Raw genomic sequence first — 24,801 nt, 5'->3', positions numbered from 1 at the left:
AAGAAGACAGAAATGACCCAGCCTGTTAAAGGCCAATCTCTCTTGTGGATATAGAAGTTATATAGGGAGCGTCATTTTGGAGAGACTGACTAGCAGGGCCAATGTGAATAGTACTTTGTCTGACGTTCAATAAAGGTTTAGACCTGGAAAGGGTACTGTGGAGCATAATATATTCTTGTATCTTCTGATCTCCAAATATATGGCAGCGAGAAAAGGTTTGATACATTTGGCCTTCATGGGCTTCAGCTCAGCCTTTGGTAAGCTTAATCGTGAGAAGCTTTGTGCTGAGCTGTCATCCATGAGGGTTGAGTTGGTTCTTATTAATTTTTTTAGGGATCTTAATTGAGATTTGGCAGGGGTGGTTAGACATGGTGCTAACGGGGAGTGCTCCCAGCCCTTTCACCTAAAAAGAGGTGTGCATCAGGATTCTATTCTTGCCCCATTTTTATTTACTATGTATATTAATCGTTTGGAGGGGATATTCTCCAATTGTGGACTAGATGTTCCATGAGTTAATGGTAGGCCAATCCCTGTGCTTTTATTTGCCGACAATACAGTTTAAATCACAAGAACATCCAGAAGTCTCCAGCAGCTTTTAGATTAATTACTTTTACTTTTACTATCACTTTTATGGACAATATGGACCTATCCACAAATAAATAAATAAACAAAAACTTCTTCGTGGTGGTGGGTCCTAAAAATAAGAGAAGTGCAAGACTTGTGACAGAAGGGCAGACCCTGGGTAGGGTAGAAACGTTTTCTTAATTGGGAATTCGAATATTAGTTGGCAACCTTTGTTTAAAAAAATGTGGGGTCTGTAAAGAGAGCTATCACTGGCCTAAGTGATTTAGCCCATCTCTTGGTCACAGGCTTCTAATAATCATGCTGGATGTATTCAAGGCCAAATGTGTTCCCATGGCAACATTTGGAAGTGAGATCTGGGGTTACACTGCTATTAAAAAACAAATCGGTCTTGGAAAATAAGTTTCTTATGGTCTTTCTAAGGGTTGGTCAGAGCACTTCTGTGGCAATTGTACATGAGGAATTAGGCATGAAATTTAATTTTACTTTTATTTGTATTCACCTGCTTTTAATTTGGTGTTCAGTTTTGCTCAAGGATGAGCTATAACTAAATAGATTAATCCTTCAGGACTGTTTTTCTCTGGATAATGCATTTCAGATTCCTTGACTTTATTATATAAAATCGATTTTTAATATTTGAGGAAGCCTGGCCTTGTTTTCAGAGCCTGAGGGAATTAAGAAAAAAGACACTGTTTGGGTAAAACAGGCCTTTTCCCTCTGGACGGAATCGGATCAGGATGCCGTAGCTCTGAATAAGCAGTCCATGAGATCCTATGTAATGGTTAAATAAGTGGAAGGAATTGAGCCTTATCTAGTCTTGGAAATGCCTTGTTTTCATAATAGTCTTTTGACCTACTTTAGACTTAGGGCCTGATTCTAACTTTGGAGGACGGTGTTAAACCGTCCCAAAAGTGGCGGATATACCACCTACCGTATTACGAGTTCCATAGGATATAATGGACTCGTAATACGGTAGGTGGTAAATCCGCCACTTTTGGGACGGTTTAACACCGTCCTCCAAAGTTAGAATCAGGCCCTTAGTACTTTCATTAACTTTTGTTTCCAAGTGGGGTTTGGAATAAACCAACTGATCCGCCCCTCCCCCCCACATTTGTGATAATGTTTCAGTGTGTGACACAATGCATGTTGTCCTTATCTGTCCTAGATTTGCTTCTCTGTGCCATAAGTACATTAGACCTTTTTTATAGCCCAGGTGTTTTAGACAAATTAGACCTGCATTTTTATATCTACAATTTTTATCTACACCAAATCTGTGTTTTTATGTACCATGGTTTTTAGTGGGGGGTTTTAGAGCAAATGTTTAATTTTCTAGATTGTTTACTCTTTTACAGACTGTTGAATGCCCTGTAAGGTAGTTTAGCCATGGACATTGCACTTTATCATAGGTTATTATGCATTATTGATGCATTCTCTCCTGCTTTAGGTATTTTTGCAGTGTGTTCAGCTGATGTCTTGTATGGATTTTATTTGTTTATAAGTATTTTGGTAGATCTTTTTGTATTCTATACTTACATGACTTCAATACAATTATTTGATGATGAAAATGAATGGAGTACTTGCAAGGCATTTGTACTTGTGCGTAGTATGTTGCCAAGAAGCTTTGAATCTGTGATTATACAACACTAAATTATTGTGAGTATAAGGATAACATAGATAAGGACAATCTTTCATGTTTCTACTTTGAAAGAAAGTATTAGTAGTAATGGATTTTTAATACACAAATGTAAATAGATGTTTTTGTTACAGCTCACAACTGCAAACAGCCAGAATCCCCTGCACATGCTAATGTTGTTGGAATGGATCTTCCTTCACTTGGTTACACACTGATCTATGACTGTCATCCTGGATTCTTCCTCTCTGGTGGGACAGAGCACAGAGTCTGCAGATCAGATAACACCTGGAGTGGGAAAGTTCCAACCTGTGAAGGTAACAAGGCTGAGTTTGTAAATAATATATCATTACACTTTTACCATGCACATCGTTGTCCAAGATCCAGTACTGCCAAAATTGCATATATGATATATCACATCACGTTTTGACTGTTCAATGATATGATACAACTGATAAGAGAACCCATTTGAAGAATGGATTTCTGAAGATATAAGGGCCTGATTCACAAACTGCATTTTGGAGTGTATACGTTATTAGCACAGTAGTACTATTTACTTAATGTAATTCACAAACCTGTGAGTGAAGAGTCCGTATTCTTCTTCTCCTATCTTTTCTGTACTTAAATTTCCACCATGGTGGCGGAGGTCTCTTCATACTTAGGTATGCGTTTTAGTGGCAAATGTGGCAGGACCTAGCTATGTGGTGTGAGAATAGAGAATATTTAGAGCAAAATTAGTGAGTAGTGGTTTAGAAAGGGACATGCTAGCACAGAAATACACTCATAAAAGATTATGAACACAAAAATTCAAATAATGCATTTCAAAATTTAACATATCCCTCTCAGTGTCAAAACAAGTTTAAAAGTATTCCAGCCCAGCTTTTGAGTAGGTCAGTCACCATACACGGCTAACCACTAGTACTGCATCACACAGTCATAGAAAGCAGTGGACAAAGGCTTTAAACTGGCATCCAATAGTAGTACTTGCATTTTAAATAATTAAATTAATTTCTACATTTAAATTATATATTAAAAAGTATGACCTAAAATAAGTATAATTGATTGATTTTATTTTAAATACATTTTTATATTTTACTGAAAGTATAAAACACTAAACTTTCAAACTTAAGTTTAAAAGAATTATAATATGGAAACCTAATTAGAAACATACTTTTTAAACATGTTTATTACAAACTCAATAAATAAAATTAGCAAGAGTTGGTGATTTTATTTTCTCTGACAGGGAGGATTCTGACCAACGTTGAATCAGAGGTTATGTAAGATTTATCTGAGTCTCTAGCTGAGGTGTGCCAAAATATCTTAAACAGAAATGTTGTGCCTTAAATATCTTTTACAAAACTATCATCTATTTGGTGTAACCAAGAGAATGATATTCTGTAATTCATATTTATTACATGGTATCTGTGGCAGATTGTATTCTGACAGCAATATGTAGGTGCCTGAGCCACTAGAATTGTTGTCATTTTCTTTGAGTTTGAGCAGGTTCAATCACAGATTATGACTTTCTATACTGGTATCAATGTGTTGAAAAGGTAGAATCATGCCATAAAGGCAGATATAATGGTCATATAATTTTGAATACTTTTGCGCAGTCATGTATTGACCTAATTGAAGTATATTTTGGCTTAAGATGATTCCATGTGTTTTCAGGTGTTTTGATATAGGTTTTAAAGGACCTGCTTATTTCTCAGATCCTATTATGAACGGTGAAATATTTTGCTACATGTAGTGCCACCTAATCAAAGGTGTGATTTAGTTCATGACGGGCTGCTGGGACAATTTTCTTCTTTTTGGTCCTGGTATGTAATTGACCCTCCTGGCCATACTGCCAAAGGGTTAATAGCTGATGATGCAGAGTATTGTAGGGAGGGATGGGGGATTACACACTACAAGTATTTAGCAATACTATGTCAAAAGGTTCTGATTTCTCAAGTGGTATATTTGTATGTGTATTGATCAAAATGTAACAATGACAGTGTTGTCTCAAGAGATGGACCCAAAGAAGCAAAGATATCATGGCAAAAAAGAGAACACAACTGCCAGTGTGAGCAAGGCATCATTTTGATTTGATATGCCTACTTCACGGATAGTAAGAAGAGAAGTCAAAAGAAATTACCAATGCCAGAAGATCACTTTTCTCTTGCACACTGGTCACATTATGATTTATAATAAAAACTACTGTAATATAGCTCATTGTAAGTCAAAATGTAAGGAAACAAGCATTCATTTTCCCTTTGATATAGCAGTGATCTAGCTGAAATCCTTAACTAAGAGTACATTTTGCAAAAGAAGCACCTTCTTCAAAACTGTACACAGGACAGCAAGGTGGGTGGGGTTTATCTGAGACTGAATTACAGAAACTCTGATGTGATGAAAAAGACATTATGTAATTGGCACAGTGCAGTACAGCACAAGCTACTGACAGGTTTTACAATATTCAAACTTACAAATTCACAATGTGGAGTAAAATACAATTTTTATTGAATTACCTAGAATATTTTGGTAAAGGGCACAAACAAAAAGGGCACTGAAGTGAACTTCCATAGTGTTAGAAATGGGGTTTCTAGGTAGCAGTGGTTTGCACCCTGCCCAAGTAGAGAGACCCTCCCTCTAGTCAGGGTAGGTAGGGTAAGGGAGTCACACAGCTATGATAACCCCTGCTCTCCCCCTTGGTAGCTTGGAATGAGCAGTCAGGCATATCTCAGAGGCAATGTGTAACGTATTTGTACACACACACACACACTGTGAAAACACCATAAAAGTACTCCACACTAGTTTAGAAAACTAGCCAATATTTATCTGAGTAAAACAAGATCAAAATAAAAGACATGCAACATTCACGAGTAAAGATATGACTTTTTAAAGATTAAATATAGTATAGCACTTAGAAACATAATAGCTTCAACTTGGGCTATCACGGTGTCTTGATAGAGTCATTCCCAACAGTCTGATGCCACTAGTGAGGGAGTGTGAGCAGGACACAGTCGCATGGACCCCAGATGTAGTACCTTAGAAAATGATGATGAAACAAAGATGTTGAATTGAGTTGGGGAGGTGAGGCATCACTGGTGTCAGTGCGGCGTTAGTTCCTTACTGCTACGGGGGAGGTGAGGCATCGGTTCCTTACTGCTAGGCAAGGGAGGCGATGCGTCAGTTCCTTACAGTTGCAGGGGAGGTGATTAGGCATCGGCTGTGAGGTGTCGGTTCCTTATGACCCAGCGGGATAGATGAATCTAGCAGGTCAAGACGCGTGGCATCAACTTCACAGGGCGCAATCACACCACAGGGCCAGAGGCGCTGCTATGGAGTTGGGTGCCACAAACTTCTGTGACACCGAGCTCTGGACTTGGGCTGTGGTGGGACTTCAGAGGTGCTGCAGCACTGTCGGGCCTGCAGTGTCAGTGGCGTTCATTGCACTAGGCTGCGACCATGGCTCTGGTGCAGGCAGTGGCGCAGAGTCAGACAGCAGCGCCGGTTCTGAATTCGCTCTGGAGCCAATCTGCTTGTTTCTTCTTTGATATATAAGAACTCACTCTCAATGGCCCAGGAATTGGATTAGGTACTACTTGACAAGTCAGGACTCTCAGCAAGAGAGTCCAGGCACTGGCAGGATAAGTCTTTAGTGTCCATGAGACTTCTTAACAGGAGACAAGCTCTGCCCAAGCACTTGGAGAACCTTTGGAAGCAGGATGTAGAAAGCCAAGTCCAGTCCTTTCACTCCCAGGAGAGAAGAAGCAAGCAGCAGGCCACCACAGCAAAGCAACAGGCAGTTCCTTCTACAGCCGTCAGTCCAGAAGTATTCTAACTTTGTAGGGTCAGACGTTCAGTAGTTATAAACATTTCTGCCTTTGAAGTAGGCAAACTTCACAGAAAAGGTTTTGTAGTCCACAAGACCCTGCCTTTCCTGCCCTGGCAACAGACACACTCCAGGAGGTTGGAGACTGCTTTGTGTAAGGACAGGCACAGCCCTATTCAGGTGCAAGTGTCAGCTCCTCCCACCACCACTCTAGCCCAGGAAGACCGATCAGGAAATGCAGGGCACACCGCAGCTCCCTTTGTGTGCCTGTCTAGAGTGAATTCACAAACAGCCCAACTGGCATCCAGTCCCAGACATGTATTCCACAGACAGGCAAAGCCATTAATGGTTAAGCAAGAAAATGCCCACTTTCTAAAAGTGGCATTTTCAAACTTATATTTTAAAACCACCTTCCCCAAGTGATGTATTTTTACATTCTGAGTTCAGAGACCCCAAGCTCCACATCTCTATCTGCTTCCAATGGGAAATTTCACTTAAAAGATATTTCAAGATAATCCCTGTGTTACCCTATGGGAGAGATAGGCCTAGTCTTTCACAATCATGACATGTACAACACATCAGTATATGTCCTACCTTTTAAATACACTGCACCCTGACCATGGGACTGCCCTGGGCCTACCTTAGGGGTGACTTATTTTTAGTGAAAGGGAAGGTTTGGGCCTGGCAAGAGGGTGCACTTGCCAGGTTGAAATGGCAGTTTAAACTGCACAGAGATACTGCAGTGGCAGGCCCAAAAAATGTTTTCGGGGTTACTCACATGGGTGGCACATTCAGTGCTGCAGGCCCACTAGTAGCATTTGATTTACAGGCCCTGGGCAAACCTAGTGCACTATACTAGCGATTTACTGGTAAATTTAATATGCAAATCATGGATGAACCAATCACCAATACCATTTAGACAGTGAACACTTGTACTTTAGCACAGGTCAGCAGTGGTAAAGTGCCCAGAGTCCTAAAGCCAACAAAAATGATATTCAGCGCAGGATCAAAAACAAGAGGTCAGAAGCAAGACAGGGCAAACCATGCCAAGAGCTGAGCGATCTATCACATAGGTTCCAATACAAGCCAGAAAGCCACTAAACTACATTTTTCACCAGATATGATGTTCTCCACACTGTTAGAAATTTGGTCTCTAGTTGGCAGAGGAATTCGCCCTTGTCCAAGTAGGGACCACAATCCTAGTCAGGGTAAGTCTCACACAATCCAAATTATCCTGTGCCCACCCTCTTGTAGCTTGGCACTGAGCAGTCAGGCTTAACTTAGAAGGCATTGTGTAAAGTATTTGTGCAATAAATCATACAATAGCACAGTGAAAACACTACAAAAATACACCACACAGATTTACAAACATAGATAATATTTATCTGAATAAAATAAGGTCAAAACGACAAAGATTTCTATAAGCACAAGTTGAAATATCACTTTTGAAAGGTTTAACAGAGTCTTAATCCTTGGTAATAAACAGTGTATTACACATAGTACCTGGTATGCATCAAAAATATCACGTATGAAGACCAGAGGGGAGGAGATGCATGAAAAAATAGGGTGTTGCATTAGATTTTCTGACGCAGTACACACAATGCGTTGTTTCTTTCCACGCTGCAAGAGGTTTGTGTCGTTTTTCTGATGCGCAGTCGTGGTTCCTCACTGCGATGCGGGGATCGTTTGTCGCCCAGGAACGATGCAGGGAAAATCCTTGATGCGCTGAAAGTAGACACAGGCGCTGCGTCGATCCGGTAGGCGATGCATTGAATTTTCCATCGCAAGACAGGCGCTGTGTTGAATTTCCGGTTGGGAAGTCGGGCTGCATCATTTCGATCAGCTGTGAGGTGATTTCTCGGTCGCGATGCAAGCTTTGCTTCGATTCTGGCAGGCATCCTTAAGAGATTAAGGCCCTCATTTCAACCTTTGCGGTCGGATGAGGCCGACCGCCAAGGTTGAACCGCCAGTTGCCCATTTGGACATCCCATTTGGCCCAGCTGGGATGTCGGGCGTAAAATTTTCCGTCGCTCCTAATGGAGCCGGCGGCAATGTGGCGGTGCGGTGGGTGCAGCAGCACCCGTCGCGCATCTCACTGTCTGCCAGCCACACAGTGAAAATCATGATGGGTGGTGCCTGGGGGCCCCTGCACTGCCCATGCTAATTGCATGGGCAGTGCAGGGGCCCCTAGGGACCCCGCAACTCCCCTTACCACCAGCCTTTCCATGGCGGTGCCTACTGCCATGGACGGGCTGGCGGTAAGGGGAGTCAAAATCCCCAGGGCAGCGCTGCCTGGCGGATTCTGGCCCTGGGACATCCATGGCGGTAAACTGCCAGTCCCAGCGTTGTGACCGCTGCGATACCGCTGCGGTCATAATATGGTGAATCGTACCACCAGCCTGTTGGCTGTACGAACGCCACTTTAACCCTGGCGGTCGGTGACTGCCAGGGTTGTAATGAGGCCCTAAGTCTTTTTGGCCCTGAGACTTCAGAAAACAGGAGGCAAGGTCAATCCAAGCCATTGGAGAGCACTTTTGGGGAAGGCAGAGTCCTTCTCAGTAAAGTCAGAGGCCAGCAGGGCAACAGCCGGGCAGCAGTCCTTCTCAGCAAAGCAGTCCAGATGAGTGCTTTGGGCAGCCAGGCAGCTCCTCTTGACAGGGTGGAGGTGGAGGTCCAGAAGTGTCTGAGCTGGTGGGGTCCGAGACCCAGTTTAAATACCCAAAAATGCCTTTGAAGTAGGGGAGACTTCAAATACTGGTTTTGAAGTGCACATGTTCCCCTTTCATTGCAGTTCTGTCTACCAGGGCCCCAGGAGGGGGTTTGGCAGTCCACTGTGTGAGGGCAGGCCACTAGCCTTTGAAATGCGTCAGGCCTTCATCCCTTCCAGCACAGGAACACCCATTCAGTATGAGTGCAGGTGTGACTGAGTGTCCTGTGATTGTGGTTGTCTGGGTGAAATGCACAAGGGAGCTTTCAACCAGCCAGAAGTTGAATGGGGACAGGCTGTAAGGCACAGATGTTTTTTTTAGTGGAGAGAAAAGCTTACTTTCTAACTTTTTAAAACAGTAACATAAAATCCAACCTAGCAAATAAGCAGGACTTTCTATTACTATTATGGCCATCCTAAATATGACCTGGTTACTCCTTTCAGATCAGGATCTACCACTCAAAAAGTATATGAGGCAGACCTAATGCTAGACTATAAAGGGAGCAGGCCTAACAGTAGTGGAAAACAAATTTATGAGTTTTTCACTACCAGGACATATAAAACACATGTGCACATGGCATGCCTTTTACCTACATAGCACCCTGCCCAATGGGTTACCTAGGGACTACCTTAGGGGTGACTTATATGTAGAAAAAAGGGAGTTTAAGGCTTGGCAAGTATTTTTAAATGCCAAGTCGAAGTGGCAGTGAAACTGCACACACAGGCCTTGCAATGGCAGACCTGAGACATGGTTAAGGGGCTACGTATGTGGGTGGCACAATCAGTGCTGAAGGCCCACTAGTAGCATTTAATTTACAGGCCCTGGGCACATGTAGTACACTTTACTAGGGACTTATAAGAACATCAAATATGCCAATTAGGTATGAACCAATGTTACCATGTTTACGGGAGAGAGCATATGTACTTTTGCACTGGTTAGCAGTGGTAAAGTGCGCAGAGTCCTAAAACCAGCAAAAACAGTGTCAGAAAAGTGGAGGGAGGCCGACAAAAAAGTTGGAAGGAATTGACCACCCTAAGGCTGTCAGATCTAATACATACCTTGAGTAGGCCTTCATGTTTGAGTCTGTACTTAAGAGAATCCTTACCATTACATAAGTTAAAAATGAAAACATTTAATATGTAAGCATGTCATCCCCCATTAACAGTTTACAATCTCTTCTTTTATTTTAATGGTGCTGATATTTAAACACATCTCAGACAGTGTTTTGAAGCTCAGATTGTTGTGCACACATGTAGAATGAGCTAATTTGCAGCCTGTGGTTCTAACATTATGGCCCTCATTAAAATAACAGTTTATTTTTATTTGATAGCTGCCTATGAGAAGGAGAATTCCACTTTGCATATCACAACCTTTAGTTCTAATGTGGCATTTAACACACTAAAATAAAACATTGTTGCCATAAAATGGCTCCATTTTCTGCTTGTGCAGCAACTCAAAAGGGATCAATGTGCCTCTTTCTATTAGATGGGAACATATGCAACTTTTTTTCATGTATTACCGGGGAAACTGGAATTTCAATTTGATTGATTGGGGATATTAAGCTACTACCACAATCATAGACATTTTTTAATTGGAGCTTTGAATCTATCTCTAATTTCTCTATCACATTTTGTTGTACATTTTTCTGATTTATTCAACTTTACTTAGCCTTTGCTCGAACAAACTATTTTACTATCAACAAACGAAATGGGATTCAATGCTAATAGGATTCCTATAACTAAAAATATTTTTTTCATTGAGAGTAAAACTGATACTTTATCCTGATTAGGTGTTATTGAAAGTATATTTAATTACAATAGTGCAGTATTGCGTACTTCGAAAATGTTTTCTGTAAATTCTTAATGCTAATTACATATGCTGTCAAAATATTTGAACATATCGTAGTAACCACAATCATATGATCTCATGTATTAATTGCACTTGCACTGTCAGAATGCCATATTTTCTTTGTTTACACATTTTAAGAATCTACCACATGTCATTTCTACTATAAGTACAAATAAACCAACAAATGTAATACAAACTTCATATAACGTAACTAGTGGGTGGACCAGTCAGATGATGAAAATGAATGAGCATTCAGTGTAGAACTGCTATTAGTAATACACAGTAACTTTTTTTAAAGAAAAATGACTTTGGCATTTGTACATTTAAAGAGGACAGTATGATTTAGGGACATAAAGACCGCTTGTTAGAAGAGAGACCATTTTTAGTAAAAGCATTGAAACACAAGTAAAATGCACTTGTGTACGCTTGTAAAAATCTGGAAATCAGGTGACTAATCATGTTCATATGCAAGTATACTACAAGAGAAATGTCAGTGGGTCACAAATGATGTGTTTCACAAAAAGGCAAACAAAAAATGGATTTATAGGGATAAGTGAGAGAAATCTACAAGGTAAGATAATATTAAGACTAACTTTAAGTGACTGGATATTAGAAACAATAACAACAGGTACATGCTGGGTTGATAGAATTGCTTGAGGGACAAATTAAGGTTGTGAGAGTTTGCTCTGTATGGCCAAGGACCATAATGCATAAAGCACCTCAGGGGAATTAAATATTGTAATTCCACTGGCATACCACATGTGGCAAAAAGAAATAGGAGCATAAAGCCTTAAAAAGCAAATTGAGTAATATGTATTTATAACTTGGTGAACACCTAATTATGCCTTGATAAATGTGTAAAGGACTGTATCACTTGGAAGGGTCTGAAAAGTCTATTGAGGCACATACATCTAACATTTCTGCTAGGTTTATGATTACTTGAACTAATTTACAGCTTTGCATTCAATAAAACATTACCTCAACCTTAAATGGGCAACTGTGTATTTGATTACATTTGTATCACTTTGCAGATTTTACCAATGGCATGAATTATATATTTATATTACAATAATAGTGATTACTCTACTATATATTTTCCTACATGACTTATCTTTTTGCTTCCCATTTAAAGGTTTCTGTTAATACCGATAAAACTACATAAGTAAATGCAAGTATATTCAGTTGATAACATCCGACATAAAGATGTAGCAACAACAGGAAAAGCATATGCAATAAACATACAGGAATAGTGCATTATAATATGTTCTCTTTTTAAATTACTAATGGCCCATATTTTATTTGCTTGATTTAACAGCTGGATCTAAGATTCTAGTGAAAGATCATCGACCTGCTTTAGGAACCCCAAGCCCAAAATTAAGTGGTGAGTCACTAATGATATTATATCATGTTTTGGTTATTCCATGTCCACTCTATGTAAATATCCTGATATAGTTCAACACTTGCCCCTTATGCAACTGCATCCGTGAAGAAATGATTAAGTACATCTGTGCATCAGATAAACATATACAGTTTTGTATTCTGCACTAATGGTTCTCTGTATTTTTGGGAGTCACACTGCTAAAGTTTCACCTACGAATAAGAAAGTGCACTGAAACATAACATTGTCAGACAGGATTTTCAGCAAAACATTTTGAATTGTTTCCTGTGTATAGCCACTTTATGTCCCCTCCAATCATAGAGATCTGATTTGTCCCCACAGAAACTCGTATCCTGCTGGAGAATCAAAGCTGCCCACTAATACTGACATATAGTGTGTCTTTTAATCAAGCTAAAAAGTGCTTAGCTTACTACTCATAGAAACATTTTTTTAGTTTCCCATTCATAACGTTGTTGGATTTTTCAATCTCAGATTGACTGGGAATGCTTTTGCATATACATATAAAATGAAAAGTACAGCCACAATTTACATCCGTAATGTTGCACCCTTTCAACACATAATGTAAATTTGTTACCCATGGAATAAAGGAAATACGTTCTTCTTACGTCATTTATCCCCATGCTCTGCAAGAACTTTAGGTGGCTCCCAGTCAACACCAGAAGGACCGTCATTCAGACTCTCATCACCAGCAGGCCGGAATACGCGACCACACTCTACATAGGAATCTCCACACACCTCCTGAAGAGACTACCAACAATACAAAACTCAGCTGCCAGACTTGTCCAGACTAATTCACATCACACCCGACCTTAAATAGTTACACTGATTCCTGATCCAGAAACAATGCTAATTCAAGTTATTGACGCACGCATACAAAGTCCTGCACAATGTATGGCCGGCATACATAAACAAATGCATGACATTCCACCAACCAACCAGACACATACACCCCACCTCCCTCTTCCTCGCAGACACACCCTGGATCTGCAACTGTGAAGTATTCTCCTTCTCACACCTGGTGGCCAGAGCTTGGAATGACGTTCTCCTTTCACCTCAGAACCATCTCATTGCACCAGCAGTTCAGAAAAAAGACTTAAGACCTGGCTGTTCGAACGAAAGGCCAAAATGAAGCGGCTAGCAACTCCAGCACCTTGGGAGCCTTATGTGTGATTTGTCATGCTCTACACATCCCTTGATTGATTGATTTATAAATAGGTAGATGCAGTAGAAAGTTATTCTGCACTCTTTCATATTGGCATTATCCCTTAATGTTTAGCACATTTTTTATTCTTTATTACATTTTAGTGAAATAGCAATAATGGCATATTATATTTTTGGTCCATCTCATGATTTGGTTATTTTAAATAAAACACAATAAAAGTCCTAAAACTATTTAGAAAAGTGAGAAAATGTAATAAGCAAAAAGGCATCACAATCATTCCAGAAATTCAAGGGGTGCTGGAGATAAGGATTTTTTAAGTTGTATGGCAAAATGTGCCTACAAATCATCAATCTTGCAGGTGTTTATACATTTGAAAAATCAATCTTGCAGTCGCAAGCTCCAAATGGATTGCGATGTTTAAAAAATAACAATAAAACCATTTTTTGAAAGTACATTACGGCTTCCATTTCATGGTGGATCAAAAGAAGAGGAATTATTTGCTGGTTCAACAAGGGTGAACGTTTTAATATATTGAACTTTCAAAAAGACTCTTTTGGATTGTGTATAGCTTTCCCTTCTACATATAGTTTTGTTGTCCAAATTGGAATGTTTACAACCATAAAAGTGCTTCATACATCTGGCCCTAAATGTTTTGAACTTGAGGTTCTTTCACCTTAAAATCAAAACTAGAAATATCAGAGTTCAAGAGACAAAATAAATTATTCTTGACATAGAACTTATAGAGGTCTGCCTGCAAACATCGACACTCAGTGACAGAAATATTCCTCTGTTTCACAGCAACCTTAAAAAGGAGGACATAATGCATACAGTTAGCACTTTTGAAAATTACGTATGTGAAGAATGACTTGTATTGCATGTACCTTTATCTCACAAGTCTGAAATCCCTAAACACTCTATATGACAGGTGTTACCAATACTCAGCTCAAGGGTACTGGATTTATAAGCTACAGAATACTTAATTTGCCTTGCCAGGATTAAAACCTGTGACCTGTCATATTAAGTGTGAACAGTCAGCATTGACTTGCTGAAATATTTTGCCAGATGGATAGAGGGTTATGAGAAGTCTGGGATTAGCATTGTTACTATTACAAATTAATTTCAAATGTATGTTCCATAGGTACTCACATGCAGAATTGTATTATATGCAAGAAATGAAAAAAATAATGTTTGCAAAATATACTAGCTCATGAGGCAAAATACAGATGATCTGTACTTTGTCAAGAGTGAGAAAAGGAGAGTATGAGAGAAAAGGCTGGGTGTGAAAGGATTTACCAACAAATAAGATATAAAGATAAACGCAAATAGACAGGAAAGAAATGTGGCAGAAGAGAAGGACTATGCAAGTTGAGTTTAGCATAACTCAAGAGATAGTAATAGAAAAGTATGAGAAGTGACAAACGCCGGAGACAAAAAAGATGAGTAGCACAAAAATACTAAAACCACAAAATAATTCAATAATAAAACCAGCAGTAAGCGTCAGTTGAAGAGAAAGTGACACACAAGTAATAATGGGATTTGAGTTAATGAGAGAGTGTCATGGGTAAAGGACCAACCCGTAAAAATGTAGACTACAGGAAAGCATGTGAATAAAGGTGAAATAGTGGCAGAGTGGAATAGAGTTGCAGAAAATTAATTTGTGAATCTAATCTGAGTTTTTTCTAAGGCAAAAACCTGTGATCTAGTAATATCTTTCACCTCAAAACTAAGATTTGCTTCTTGTAGTTTAGACTGGCTTCCTTGTGCTATGCTGCTTTTTAGACCTGTCAGCCTTAGGGTGGTCTGCTGCCAAAATGTTTGCCTTCACCCCTCCGATTTTTACTGAATTCAGTTTTACTGGCCCAACCAGGAATAACCAGTGCTAGAGTGTTGTGCTCACTCCCTAAAACACAGATAAATTGTCTTACCCTATAATGGCATAGATCATTTACCTGTAAGTCCCTAGCAACATAGTATACCATATACCCATGGCCTGTAAATTAAATGCTACTAGTGGACCTGCAACACTTACTATGCCACCCACTTACGGCACCCTTTAAAAAATGTCCCAGGTCTGCCACTGCCCCCGGGAAGCCAATTCAAATTGGTTTTTAAATCCCCTTGCCAAATCTTGAACACCATTTTTATTGCATATATGTCACCACTAGGTAGGCCATAAGGCAGGGTGAATTGTATTTAAAAGATTGGACATGTACTATTAAGTCTTACGTGGCCTAGTAGTGAATTCTAATTTTGCTTTATTAAATTTGCTAAATCTGATTGGAAACAGAAAAGATTCCATGTTTGGTGCCTCCCTGAGAAATTATAATTAAAAATACTCTTTAATAGTAAATTTAAGTATCAATTTTGAATATGCAATATTTAGAAAGGTGGCACTTCCCTGCCCTAACTATTTGGCAGCCTGTTTCTGGGTCACATGACTGGGTGTTGTAGGCAGTTGAATTTGTTTTATTCCTCCCAGACAGCCACACAGTAGAGGGATTAGGAGTGCCTGAATGGACCATCAGCTCTCAGGATGTGGGGTGTAGCTGGGCACAGCCCCACTTGCACCTGAATAGGCTGCGCTCTGCCTTAACCTCTGTGTTATTCAAGCAGCAAGACAGGGCAGCGGGAGCTGGAAACTTGAAGAACTTCAAAGGGAATTCTCCACAAACATATCCCACTTCAAAAGGGCACTGGGTTTTAAAATAGGACCCTTAGACCCACTCTTCTGTTCTCTTTCTGGACCTGCAGAAGGACTCTCAGAAGAATGCCTGCTGGTGTGGCCTGCTGTGTACTCCACAAGACTGCTTTGCTGTACCTGGAATGACTACTTTGTTGCCTGTAAGCCTGCTTTGAACTCTCAGAAGTCTGCTCTGCTGCTTGAGCCCTGTTCCACTGCTTAAACCCAGGATTAGCAGAGTGACTGTGCCGCAGCGACTTAAAAGGCTCCAACCATCTTGAACCCACACCTGGCCCCATTCTGAGTGAATCCTAACCACCCAAGTGGTGCCACTTACCAAAAGATAAAACCTGGGACTTTTTGGCTAAAAACTGCTCTGAAAACCAAGGGAAGACTGGGACAACCTGCACATCTATCCACCAATTGTGCATAGCCGGTTGACCTAATTGCAAAAGCATATTCTGTTTAGCGGTTCTTTGACAAAAGGGTGGCTGGCCTTGTGGAACTCTCATTAGCTACTCATTCGCATCCAGCCTCATCCTACTGGAGATATTCAACTTCCAAAAAAGAGATAAAGTGTGAGAAAAGACATCTTCAACACAACTTTGTCCATGGCTCCCCGGCAATGTTGCTTCTTCCTTGGATACTGCTTGCAGTCTTGCCCTGCTGAACTTCACTTTCTCAGAACGTTTTTCTTCAAATCTATTCCGATCCGATCCGAAGCTATGCGGCAACTGGGTCCAAGCCACATTTTGCATTCACTGCTTCTTCTACCCAAGGCTATCTGGTGAAAACGATCCCTCTTTGGATCCCTCCTGTAGCCTTGCTCCGCTGAACTTCTCAGACACTTTTTATCAGACGTTTTTCTTATTCCAAAGGTGAGCGCTCACCAGGCCCAATCCACTTCTTGTATATGAACCGTGCTCCATTGTGGCCAGCCATATTTTTAAACTTTGACCTGGTATTGAATTGACTAAAAATCCACAATTGGCGCATTGATCTTTTGGGTGCCACTTTTTACTAAAAACTTTAAAAACTCAGAACTCCGATTCTACTGATTGGCTTTTTGTGACTTTCGTGTTAAATAATTTATTAGAATTTACTCTATTTTTCTAAATTGGTTTGGGATTTCTCTTGTGTTGTGTTTTCACTTTTACTGTTTGTGTGCTACAGAAATACTTAACACATTACCTCTAAGATTATTTTGACTGCTTTTTGTGCCAAGCTATCCACAGTTTAGCACAGATTAATTTAGTGAATTTTGTGGTTAACACTGCAATGGACTATGGCTGTTGCTTGGCCAGGGCTCACACCCCAGTCAACCAACAACCCAATTTGTAATAGAAGCCCTACTGGAAGAAGGAGATGGTCAATCAGTCAATCAATCAGATATTTGAAGAGTGCGGGACTGTCACCCCTCGGAGTATCTAGGTGCTGGGGTGTGATGTCTCTGATGAAGAGCCTGGTCTTGAGTCGCTTCCTGAAGTCTGCAAGTGTGGGTGCAGTTTGGAGGGGCAGGTCGTTTCATGTCTTGGCTGTGATGTAGGAGAAGTAGCAGCCACTGCCTCAGCTGCAACATATTCTGGGAGTTTATGCGAGGGCCAGCGAGAAGAAGCACAGGTGTCTGGCGGGTTGGTGGAGGCTTAGTTGATGGTTGATGTAGGCTGGTCCTTGATTTTGTAAGGCTTTGTAGGCGTGTGTGAGGAACTTGAACTTCCATCTATTCTGAACAGAGAGCCAGTGGAGGTCACTGAGGTGGGGGGAGATGCGGTTCATTTAGGGAGGTCCGGGACGTGTCTGACTCTGTGTTCTGTATGGTCTGTAGTCTTTTGAGGAGCTGGGTGAGGATGCCGGCGTAGTCAAGGCAACTGGTGATGAGGGCCTGGGTGACAGTTTTCCTAGTGTTGATTGGGACCCGTTTGAAGATTCTGCAAAACATGCTGAAGCAGGAGGAGGCCACAGTGTTGATATGCCGCTTCGTGGTTAGTTCACTGTCAAGGATGATGATGAAGTTGCATTTTTGGTTCATAGGTATAGGAGTGGGTCCGAGTTTGGCTGGCCCAGCTGAGGTCCCAGATGAATTTGTTTTTCCTGAAGATCAGGATTTCTGTTTTGTTGGAGTTTATCTTAAGGCAGTTTGCTTTCATCCAGTCAGAAGTTTTTGTCATAGTGTTGCAGAAGTTTGTTCTGGTCGTGGAGGGGTTTTCGATGAGTGAGAAGATGAGTTGGGTATTGTTAGTGTAGGATATGATGTTGAGACTGTGGGGGGTCTTGTAAATGTTGAACAATGTGGGGCAGAGGGATGGGCCCTGGTGTATGCTGCATATTATGTTTTTGGGCTCTGAGTGCGTCATGCCAGGAAGGAGGCAATCCATTTGAGGGCATCCCCTTATATGCCGTTACCCTCCTGTTTTCAATCAGTGTACCATCATCAAAATTGTGTGAAAAGAGAGACACATGCCAGTTGAGTAACTGTCTTCTTGAAGAGTAGAGGGTCACCATTTAAAGCAACACATAATGCCATGGGTCGGTGACTGGGGAGGAAACAAATCTTGCCCACCTGGAAAACAATCATGAAATGTCCATCTAATACAAAATGAACATCCCAACAAGATCTAATTGCCCACAAGGTCTTAACAAACAGGTGGGCAACGAGCAAGGCATGATAAAACAGTTTGTAAAATTATGTGATAGAAGAGAGTGGGAAAACAAGAATTCCCTGTTTCTGTGTGAATGGATCTTTGTAAATGTCATCACTGATTGGCTCTGGCAACCATGACAAGACACAACTATGAGGATGTATCACACCTTGAAAATATAGTGGTGCCTCGACAATGAGCACCAACACGGGGCACACCTTTAGTAAATAAAGTTTAGATGAAGCTGATTAGGGAAAGTGAAAGTAGCATCTTGTCTTGCCTAAGAGTTGTGAAGCAGAAAGAGCCATAATATCATAAAGCATGCTATCATGGCCTGAAAAAACAAAGCTATTATGGATCATGCAATTTATCAAGTCTAATGAATATAACAGTGAAACCATTTTGTAAAAAATAGGATCAGTAGTTGTGTTGGGGAAAAATCATAAAATAATACTGCATAACTAGGCCACTAATAAAAGACGAAGTCTACAAAAGGCTCAATAAAATATGACCAAAATTACAGAAACAGAGGTAAGGGTAATGGTCATATTTGGGGTATTTTCCACCCAAATGTAGCTTCATGTGTTTTGCTGTATTTAGAATTCTGTGCACTTTACACCACTAACTCGTAATACAGTGTCATTGCTCCTCTTTTAAAAATGCTGAAATTAGCTATAGCCTACCTGGGGCATGTTTAACCTTTCAATAAGGCCATTGTTAATGGTGCTGAATTCCCCCATCATATGGAAAGGTAAATATCACTTGTAGACTGCAGCAGTGATTGTACCATCCAAAACAGTGACAAAGAAAATGGAGCTTCAGAGCTACCTGGTGTAGGCTTACTGCAGCAGCGTAAAACCTGCTGCACAGAACTCTCAAAATTAACCTTTTTTTAGGGCTTGGAAACCCTGTTTTTAAATAATAATAATAAGTGGCCCTTCAGTACACCTTGTCAGCCACAAGTTAGGGTACCTGATATTCAAAAGTAGAACAAGTGCAAATGTAAAATAGGCATGTTCCTTTAGTGACTATGCCCAAACTTTCACTGTCAGGGCTGTAGCTAAATCATATAACATATAAAGAATAGATTATAAACTTTTTAATGCGTTAACGTTTGACAAGAAACTGCTACCAAAGTCATGTAAAGACTATTTTTATATTTTTTCAAAATACAATCCATTAATGAAGTTGGATTTTAATAAAGATTTCAGAAAAGAAACTTTTAGGAATCTACCTTTTCCCTGACTGAAGACCCTGGAGGCACTTTTGCATAAAATCTCCAGCAGATTCTCAAAAGTATTTGAATTTAACGAGGTGTGAAAACTGGTCCAACAACAGAACAATGACTTAAGCATTGTGACAGGATGGCCTATGGTACTTGTTCCCTGCCAGCTCGGGAAACGCAGTTTGGTTGGTCCCATGGACTTTATTGGCTTGAAAGGGACAGAGGAGAACCCTCCCCATTCATAGTTTAGGAAAAGCCTCTGTCCCAAGACTCTAACTAGTCAGGCTAGCACCAAATTCAATGGGATGAATGCTGCCTCGAGAACTGGTTTGGAGTGGACACAGGGGAGAGGTTGTTTGTTTTCATGGCCACACCTCTAGGAAGACACCTGAAGTCTGCACAAGGGAGAAAGGGGTTTCCCATCTTGTATCTTAGGCATGATGGGCACTGTGGAATTGTTTGCAGTAGGGCAAACAGGAGCGGCTGAAAAAAATAAGGAGGGTTGTCTCATGGGAACCTTTCTCCATTGGTTATGGAGTGTCCAGGAAGAACCCCAACCCACTCCCTAATGCCACACATACATGTGGTATTCCAAGGACCCTCCTCTGAACACTTTCTGGACCTGCAGAAAAACAGAACGGGGGACTGGATGTGCTGTCTGTGCTGGACGTGCCTATCTTGCACCCAGGACAAGGAAGTGAATTCCAAGAGTCTGTTGACAGGCCTTCTGTGTGTCTCCAGGGACACAGTAAGCTGCAATAGGCCTTTTTTCCTATAGTGACCAGTTGACCAGGGCCAATGGACCTGGACTCTACCTTGGCTGGAGTGAGCCCTGGCCCCTACATGCTGTCCCTGAGGTCTGGGAGACCATAGACATGACCCAGAGAAGCTGCTTCAGAGATCCTGAAAGGTTGGGACTTATGAAATTTGGGGCATCCAAGACCTCTGGATCAGTCAGATGGACCTCATGGCAAAGGTGCACAGTTTCAATACGCCTTCCTTGGATACAGCTCCAGGTTTGAGCCATGGGAGTATTTTGAGTTCCAGTGAATAAGACTAAGGGTCTGATTTAGAGTTTGGTGAACAGTTTTCTACGTAGCAAATGTGAGGTATATCCTGTCTGCTGTATTGCAAGTGCATTATATCCAATGGCACTTTTAGTAAAGCAGATGGGTTATTCATCATGTCTGTGATAGACTAACTCATCTGCCAAACTCTAAATCAGGCCCTAAGTCAGCAGGTAAAATTTCAGACAAGGGCGATCCAACTTGGTGTATCCAGCCCATGCTCCATTAAGGTTGGCCTAAAATCACACCTATGTCCTGGTCTATTGCTCCCATAGACTATGATTGTGCTTTTGGTGCTATTTTAATAAAACTTTAAAGATTCAACACTGATAGTAGGAATCTGTTTGGAGGGCAGTGAAGCACAGAAAAGATGGTGTTCATTATTTTTTTATCTTTCCAAAAGCAAAACATGGTGGTGTTACATAATCATGGATGACCTAAAGAGTGTGTCACTGTTTCCTCACAATTCTTCGAACTTCTTGCTGCATAAACAAAGAAGGGGCCATGGAAGTAAGGATGTTGCTAGTGGGGTTCTTCTGAAAAGGCAATGATGAGGAGAGTACCAAACTTGGTCAAGAGCTCTTAAGGGCATTGCTTATCTAATAATTTGTATGTCAATTTTAGTCCTTTGTTAAAGAAATCTTCTTTATTTTTGCAATTGCATCTAATGCGCAAAAACTGTTCACAGTGGTTTTCCCTGACTGCTGCTGGGTGATGCCTGGTACATAAATAACAAAGTATGCTAGTTGGTTTAGTGTGATTTGGCTGTCTATGTTGAATTCAATTTTATTTTATGTTAATTTGAAATGACTTACCCTGGTATTTTTTTCTTATCTTTTTTTTTGTTTTTTTGTTTGGAGAGGAAGTCTTTAAAGACAAAGAGGGAAATAGCATGGCGAAGTATTGTATATATCTGTTTGTCTTCTTTATATTGGAGGTGGAAGAAAACAAGATTTTTTTAAAAAGACTTTTAGAAGTTCAAGATGCTTAGTTAATAAGATGATCTCTGTTGGACACCTAAACATGTTATTATGCAGTATTAGAAGGAATCATTTAACTTAACAGTCTGGCAACGTTCATGTTGATATTATGCTGTTGTATTGTCCAGCCAGTACTGAAATGTGAGGGGTGTGTTACGTACCTAGTAGTATATTGTGGTTTACTATATCGGAGCTGCTGATGCTTTGAATGTAATTCAGTAATCTTGCTTCACCCTTGTTTACCTGTATGCACAGTCTTGTCACTCAGGGAAAGGAGGGTAAATAGATGAGACTGTTATTTTAAGGCTGAAATCATGTCTCTTCAGTCATAGAAGTTGACACCTCACCACCAACTCATACATCCTTCAATTGCTGATGACAACAATTTCTTCAAAACCCGTCTTCTAGGGCTCGGATTCATTTGGTGTTCATTGCATAATGCCTGTGGAGGCCACCCTTTGCAGCATGAAATAGCCTGGAGAACAGAGTACATGTTGCATCCTATGACCCGGATTTACGAAGACTGTGCCTGGGCAAAGATACACAAAATGACACAAAGCAACACAAAGCCTTTCATGGGTATTTACTTTCCAGCTCAATAGACAGTTTGCATAGAAAGATGTACCTTTTATTAGCGCAAATAGTGCTTGATGCTGCTTTGCAGCACTTTTTGTCAGGGTGTTACTTGGGTGGACAGTTTTTGATGCAGGATCCCGGGTGGGGGGAGATGGAGAGGGTAGGAGGTGCCATCAAAACAGATTTGTGAATGATTTTGCACTAGAAAGATATACGTTTAGTACAACTCCTATGCTAGACAGGACACACTCGACTCTGCACTATGATATAAAGTAGGTTTGTGGTGCTAGGTAGCCTTTATAGTGCGCCAGCGTAGAGGATGACAACAGCAGCATACCATTTCTACTAAATGTGATTGTGCTGCTTTCTCCCCCTTGGCCAAATTTCGTTGCTGCACTGTGTTGCGCTAAAAAAGAAATAGATCAAGCCCTATGGAACAGTCTTACTATGAGGCACTTTAAAATTCAAAACATGGGACCATAGTACAATGTAAAATATTTGTAATTCTGATCAATTATAAAAAAAATTGATTTACTAATTTATTAACACATCGCAGTGCAGCAAGGAAGTTACCTCCGCTGCACTAGGAAGAGAGCAGGGCAGTGCCATAGCTATTAAGATGTGGTGCTAGTGTTCTCCCATGCTGGTGGTGTACCAGACTGTTTAGCATCAAGCACATACCTTCGCGCCTTATTGCAGTGAAAGGATACCTTTGCAGGACAAAGGAAGATGCTTTGACATACTTGAATGTTTCCCACTTCGTATATGTGCTGTACAGTGCAGCACACAACCAAAGTTTGAAAAGTCTGAGACATTTAAACAATCCTCCAACATTGCACCTGACTGCAGGGGGTGTGGTTTTCTGGGACAAATGCCTGTCCATTATTTCGAGCAGATAGAGATTTGCAACAAAACTCATTTCTGGTTGCATGTGAGTGCCTATGTAACATTCATGATGAAATGCTTCCTTGACACAAATGAGCCTAAAGCACCAATGTGCGTTACTTTAGGGTTACTTTGCTGCACAAAACTTGTTTTGTGGTGCAAAGTTGCCTTGAATTCACTTGGGTTATACTGTACTGGTGCAAAGTGTGATAACATTTGGGTTAACATTGGTGATTTTGTTTCTTGCCTTCAATAAAACTGCAGACCTGTGTGGGCGTTCATTTGTTCAAGTGAATGAAAAGCAAACTGCTAATATGTTGTGTGGGTTTGAGTGCATTTTAATGAATAACCCTCAGACGTCTTAATAAATTTTCATGTTTGTTTACTTTCTAGCAAGCACATTTGTCCATCTAGAGCGTGTTGTTCTTTCTACGAAACAACAAACAATTGTTGGTGTGCAATTTATAGTTACAAAATATTGCATCTTCCCACATACGTGTCTATCCACACTTTAGGACTTCACGATTCGCAAATGCTTGACAGTCCCCACAGGATGTTGTCATTAGGGCATTCTGTTAGAAGACATTTGCTTCAATGTGTCTGATGTGAGCATTTCAGAGGGTGGTTTCTTTCAGGAAGTTAAGAAGCCAGGTGATTGGTGCGATGTGGTCTCGTGGTGTCCTGCTGCGTTGGTCATGTTACTAGGTTTTCGAGGTGAAGATACTCAACTCATATTTCATATTAAACGGTTGGATGTACCTCATAACGCTGGTGTTGCAGCTTGATGTTTTATGCAGGCCATTGAGATGAAATGCAGTCTCAGAACTGCACCATCAAATCACATATTAGTTGGGAATGTTGTGAATTGCCTATTGTTTTATTTTTTCTTTTGTTCTTCTCAAGTTCCTGCTTCCAAAACTGCATTATTTTACGAAGGGCTATATTCTGCACTTTCCCCACATCATATAGTACATTAATTTATAACGACTGGCATCCAACACGGTTAACATGCGTCTCTCATATTCTTAGTTCCAGATGACGTTTTTGCCCAAAATTACATCTGGAAAGGATCTTACAACTTTAAAGGGAAAAAGCAGCCAATGACCTTGACGATTACTAATTTCAACGCATCTAACGGAAGAGTAAATGCCACGCTCATGAACAGCAACATGGAGCTTCTGCTTTCAGGTATGGCGCCTCGCAGGGCACAATTTACCTTTCCCTCGAATCCTCATTTCAGCAGGTCTTACTATCAGGGTCAAGGGCTGCAGTTATTTCATCCTGCATATAATATCCCTTACAGTTTTCTAGTTATCAATCCCACCGTGACCAATTGCTCACCTGGTCGTTTCCTTGGTATATTGAAAATCCGAGCGTGCCGCATTTATTACAGTGACATATTGGCGTTGTACGGATTTTTAATCTCACCGGAGTCATTTAATGTCCTCTCCGAACAGCAGCTTGTTTCTCCGAGATTATTTAGAGTACAGGGAAAATTGCTTGCCAACAGATAAATCGAAGAAGTTGCAGGAAGGCCAGAACGCTGTGATCAGTATTCATTGTGCTTCATAACACTTGCTCTCGGCTTGAACCCTGTAAAATA

At 40.7% G+C, this 24,801-nt stretch overlaps 1 protein-coding gene across 1 annotated transcript in view; it reads left to right on the top strand.

The window, feature by feature from the left end:
• Positions 1-24,801, top strand: part of CSMD3 (CUB and Sushi multiple domains 3) — a 2,682,374-nt gene that overhangs the window by 2,588,536 nt on the left and 69,037 nt on the right. The window contains exons 64-66 of the mRNA XM_069220640.1: positions 2,350-2,529; positions 11,901-11,966; positions 24,228-24,386. Coding sequence (XP_069076741.1) covers positions 2,350-2,529; positions 11,901-11,966; positions 24,228-24,386 — 405 coding nt within the window. The remainder of the gene's footprint in view (positions 1-2,349; positions 2,530-11,900; positions 11,967-24,227; positions 24,387-24,801) is intronic.

Source organism: Pleurodeles waltl, chromosome 2_2 (assembly GCF_031143425.1).
Source record: "Pleurodeles waltl isolate 20211129_DDA chromosome 2_2, aPleWal1.hap1.20221129, whole genome shotgun sequence".
In the NCBI taxonomy this organism is placed as follows: Eukaryota; Metazoa; Chordata; class Amphibia; order Caudata; family Salamandridae; genus Pleurodeles; species Pleurodeles waltl.
The sequence above is the reverse complement of the archived record's forward strand: the minus strand, read 5'-3'. Positions and strand labels throughout refer to the sequence as shown.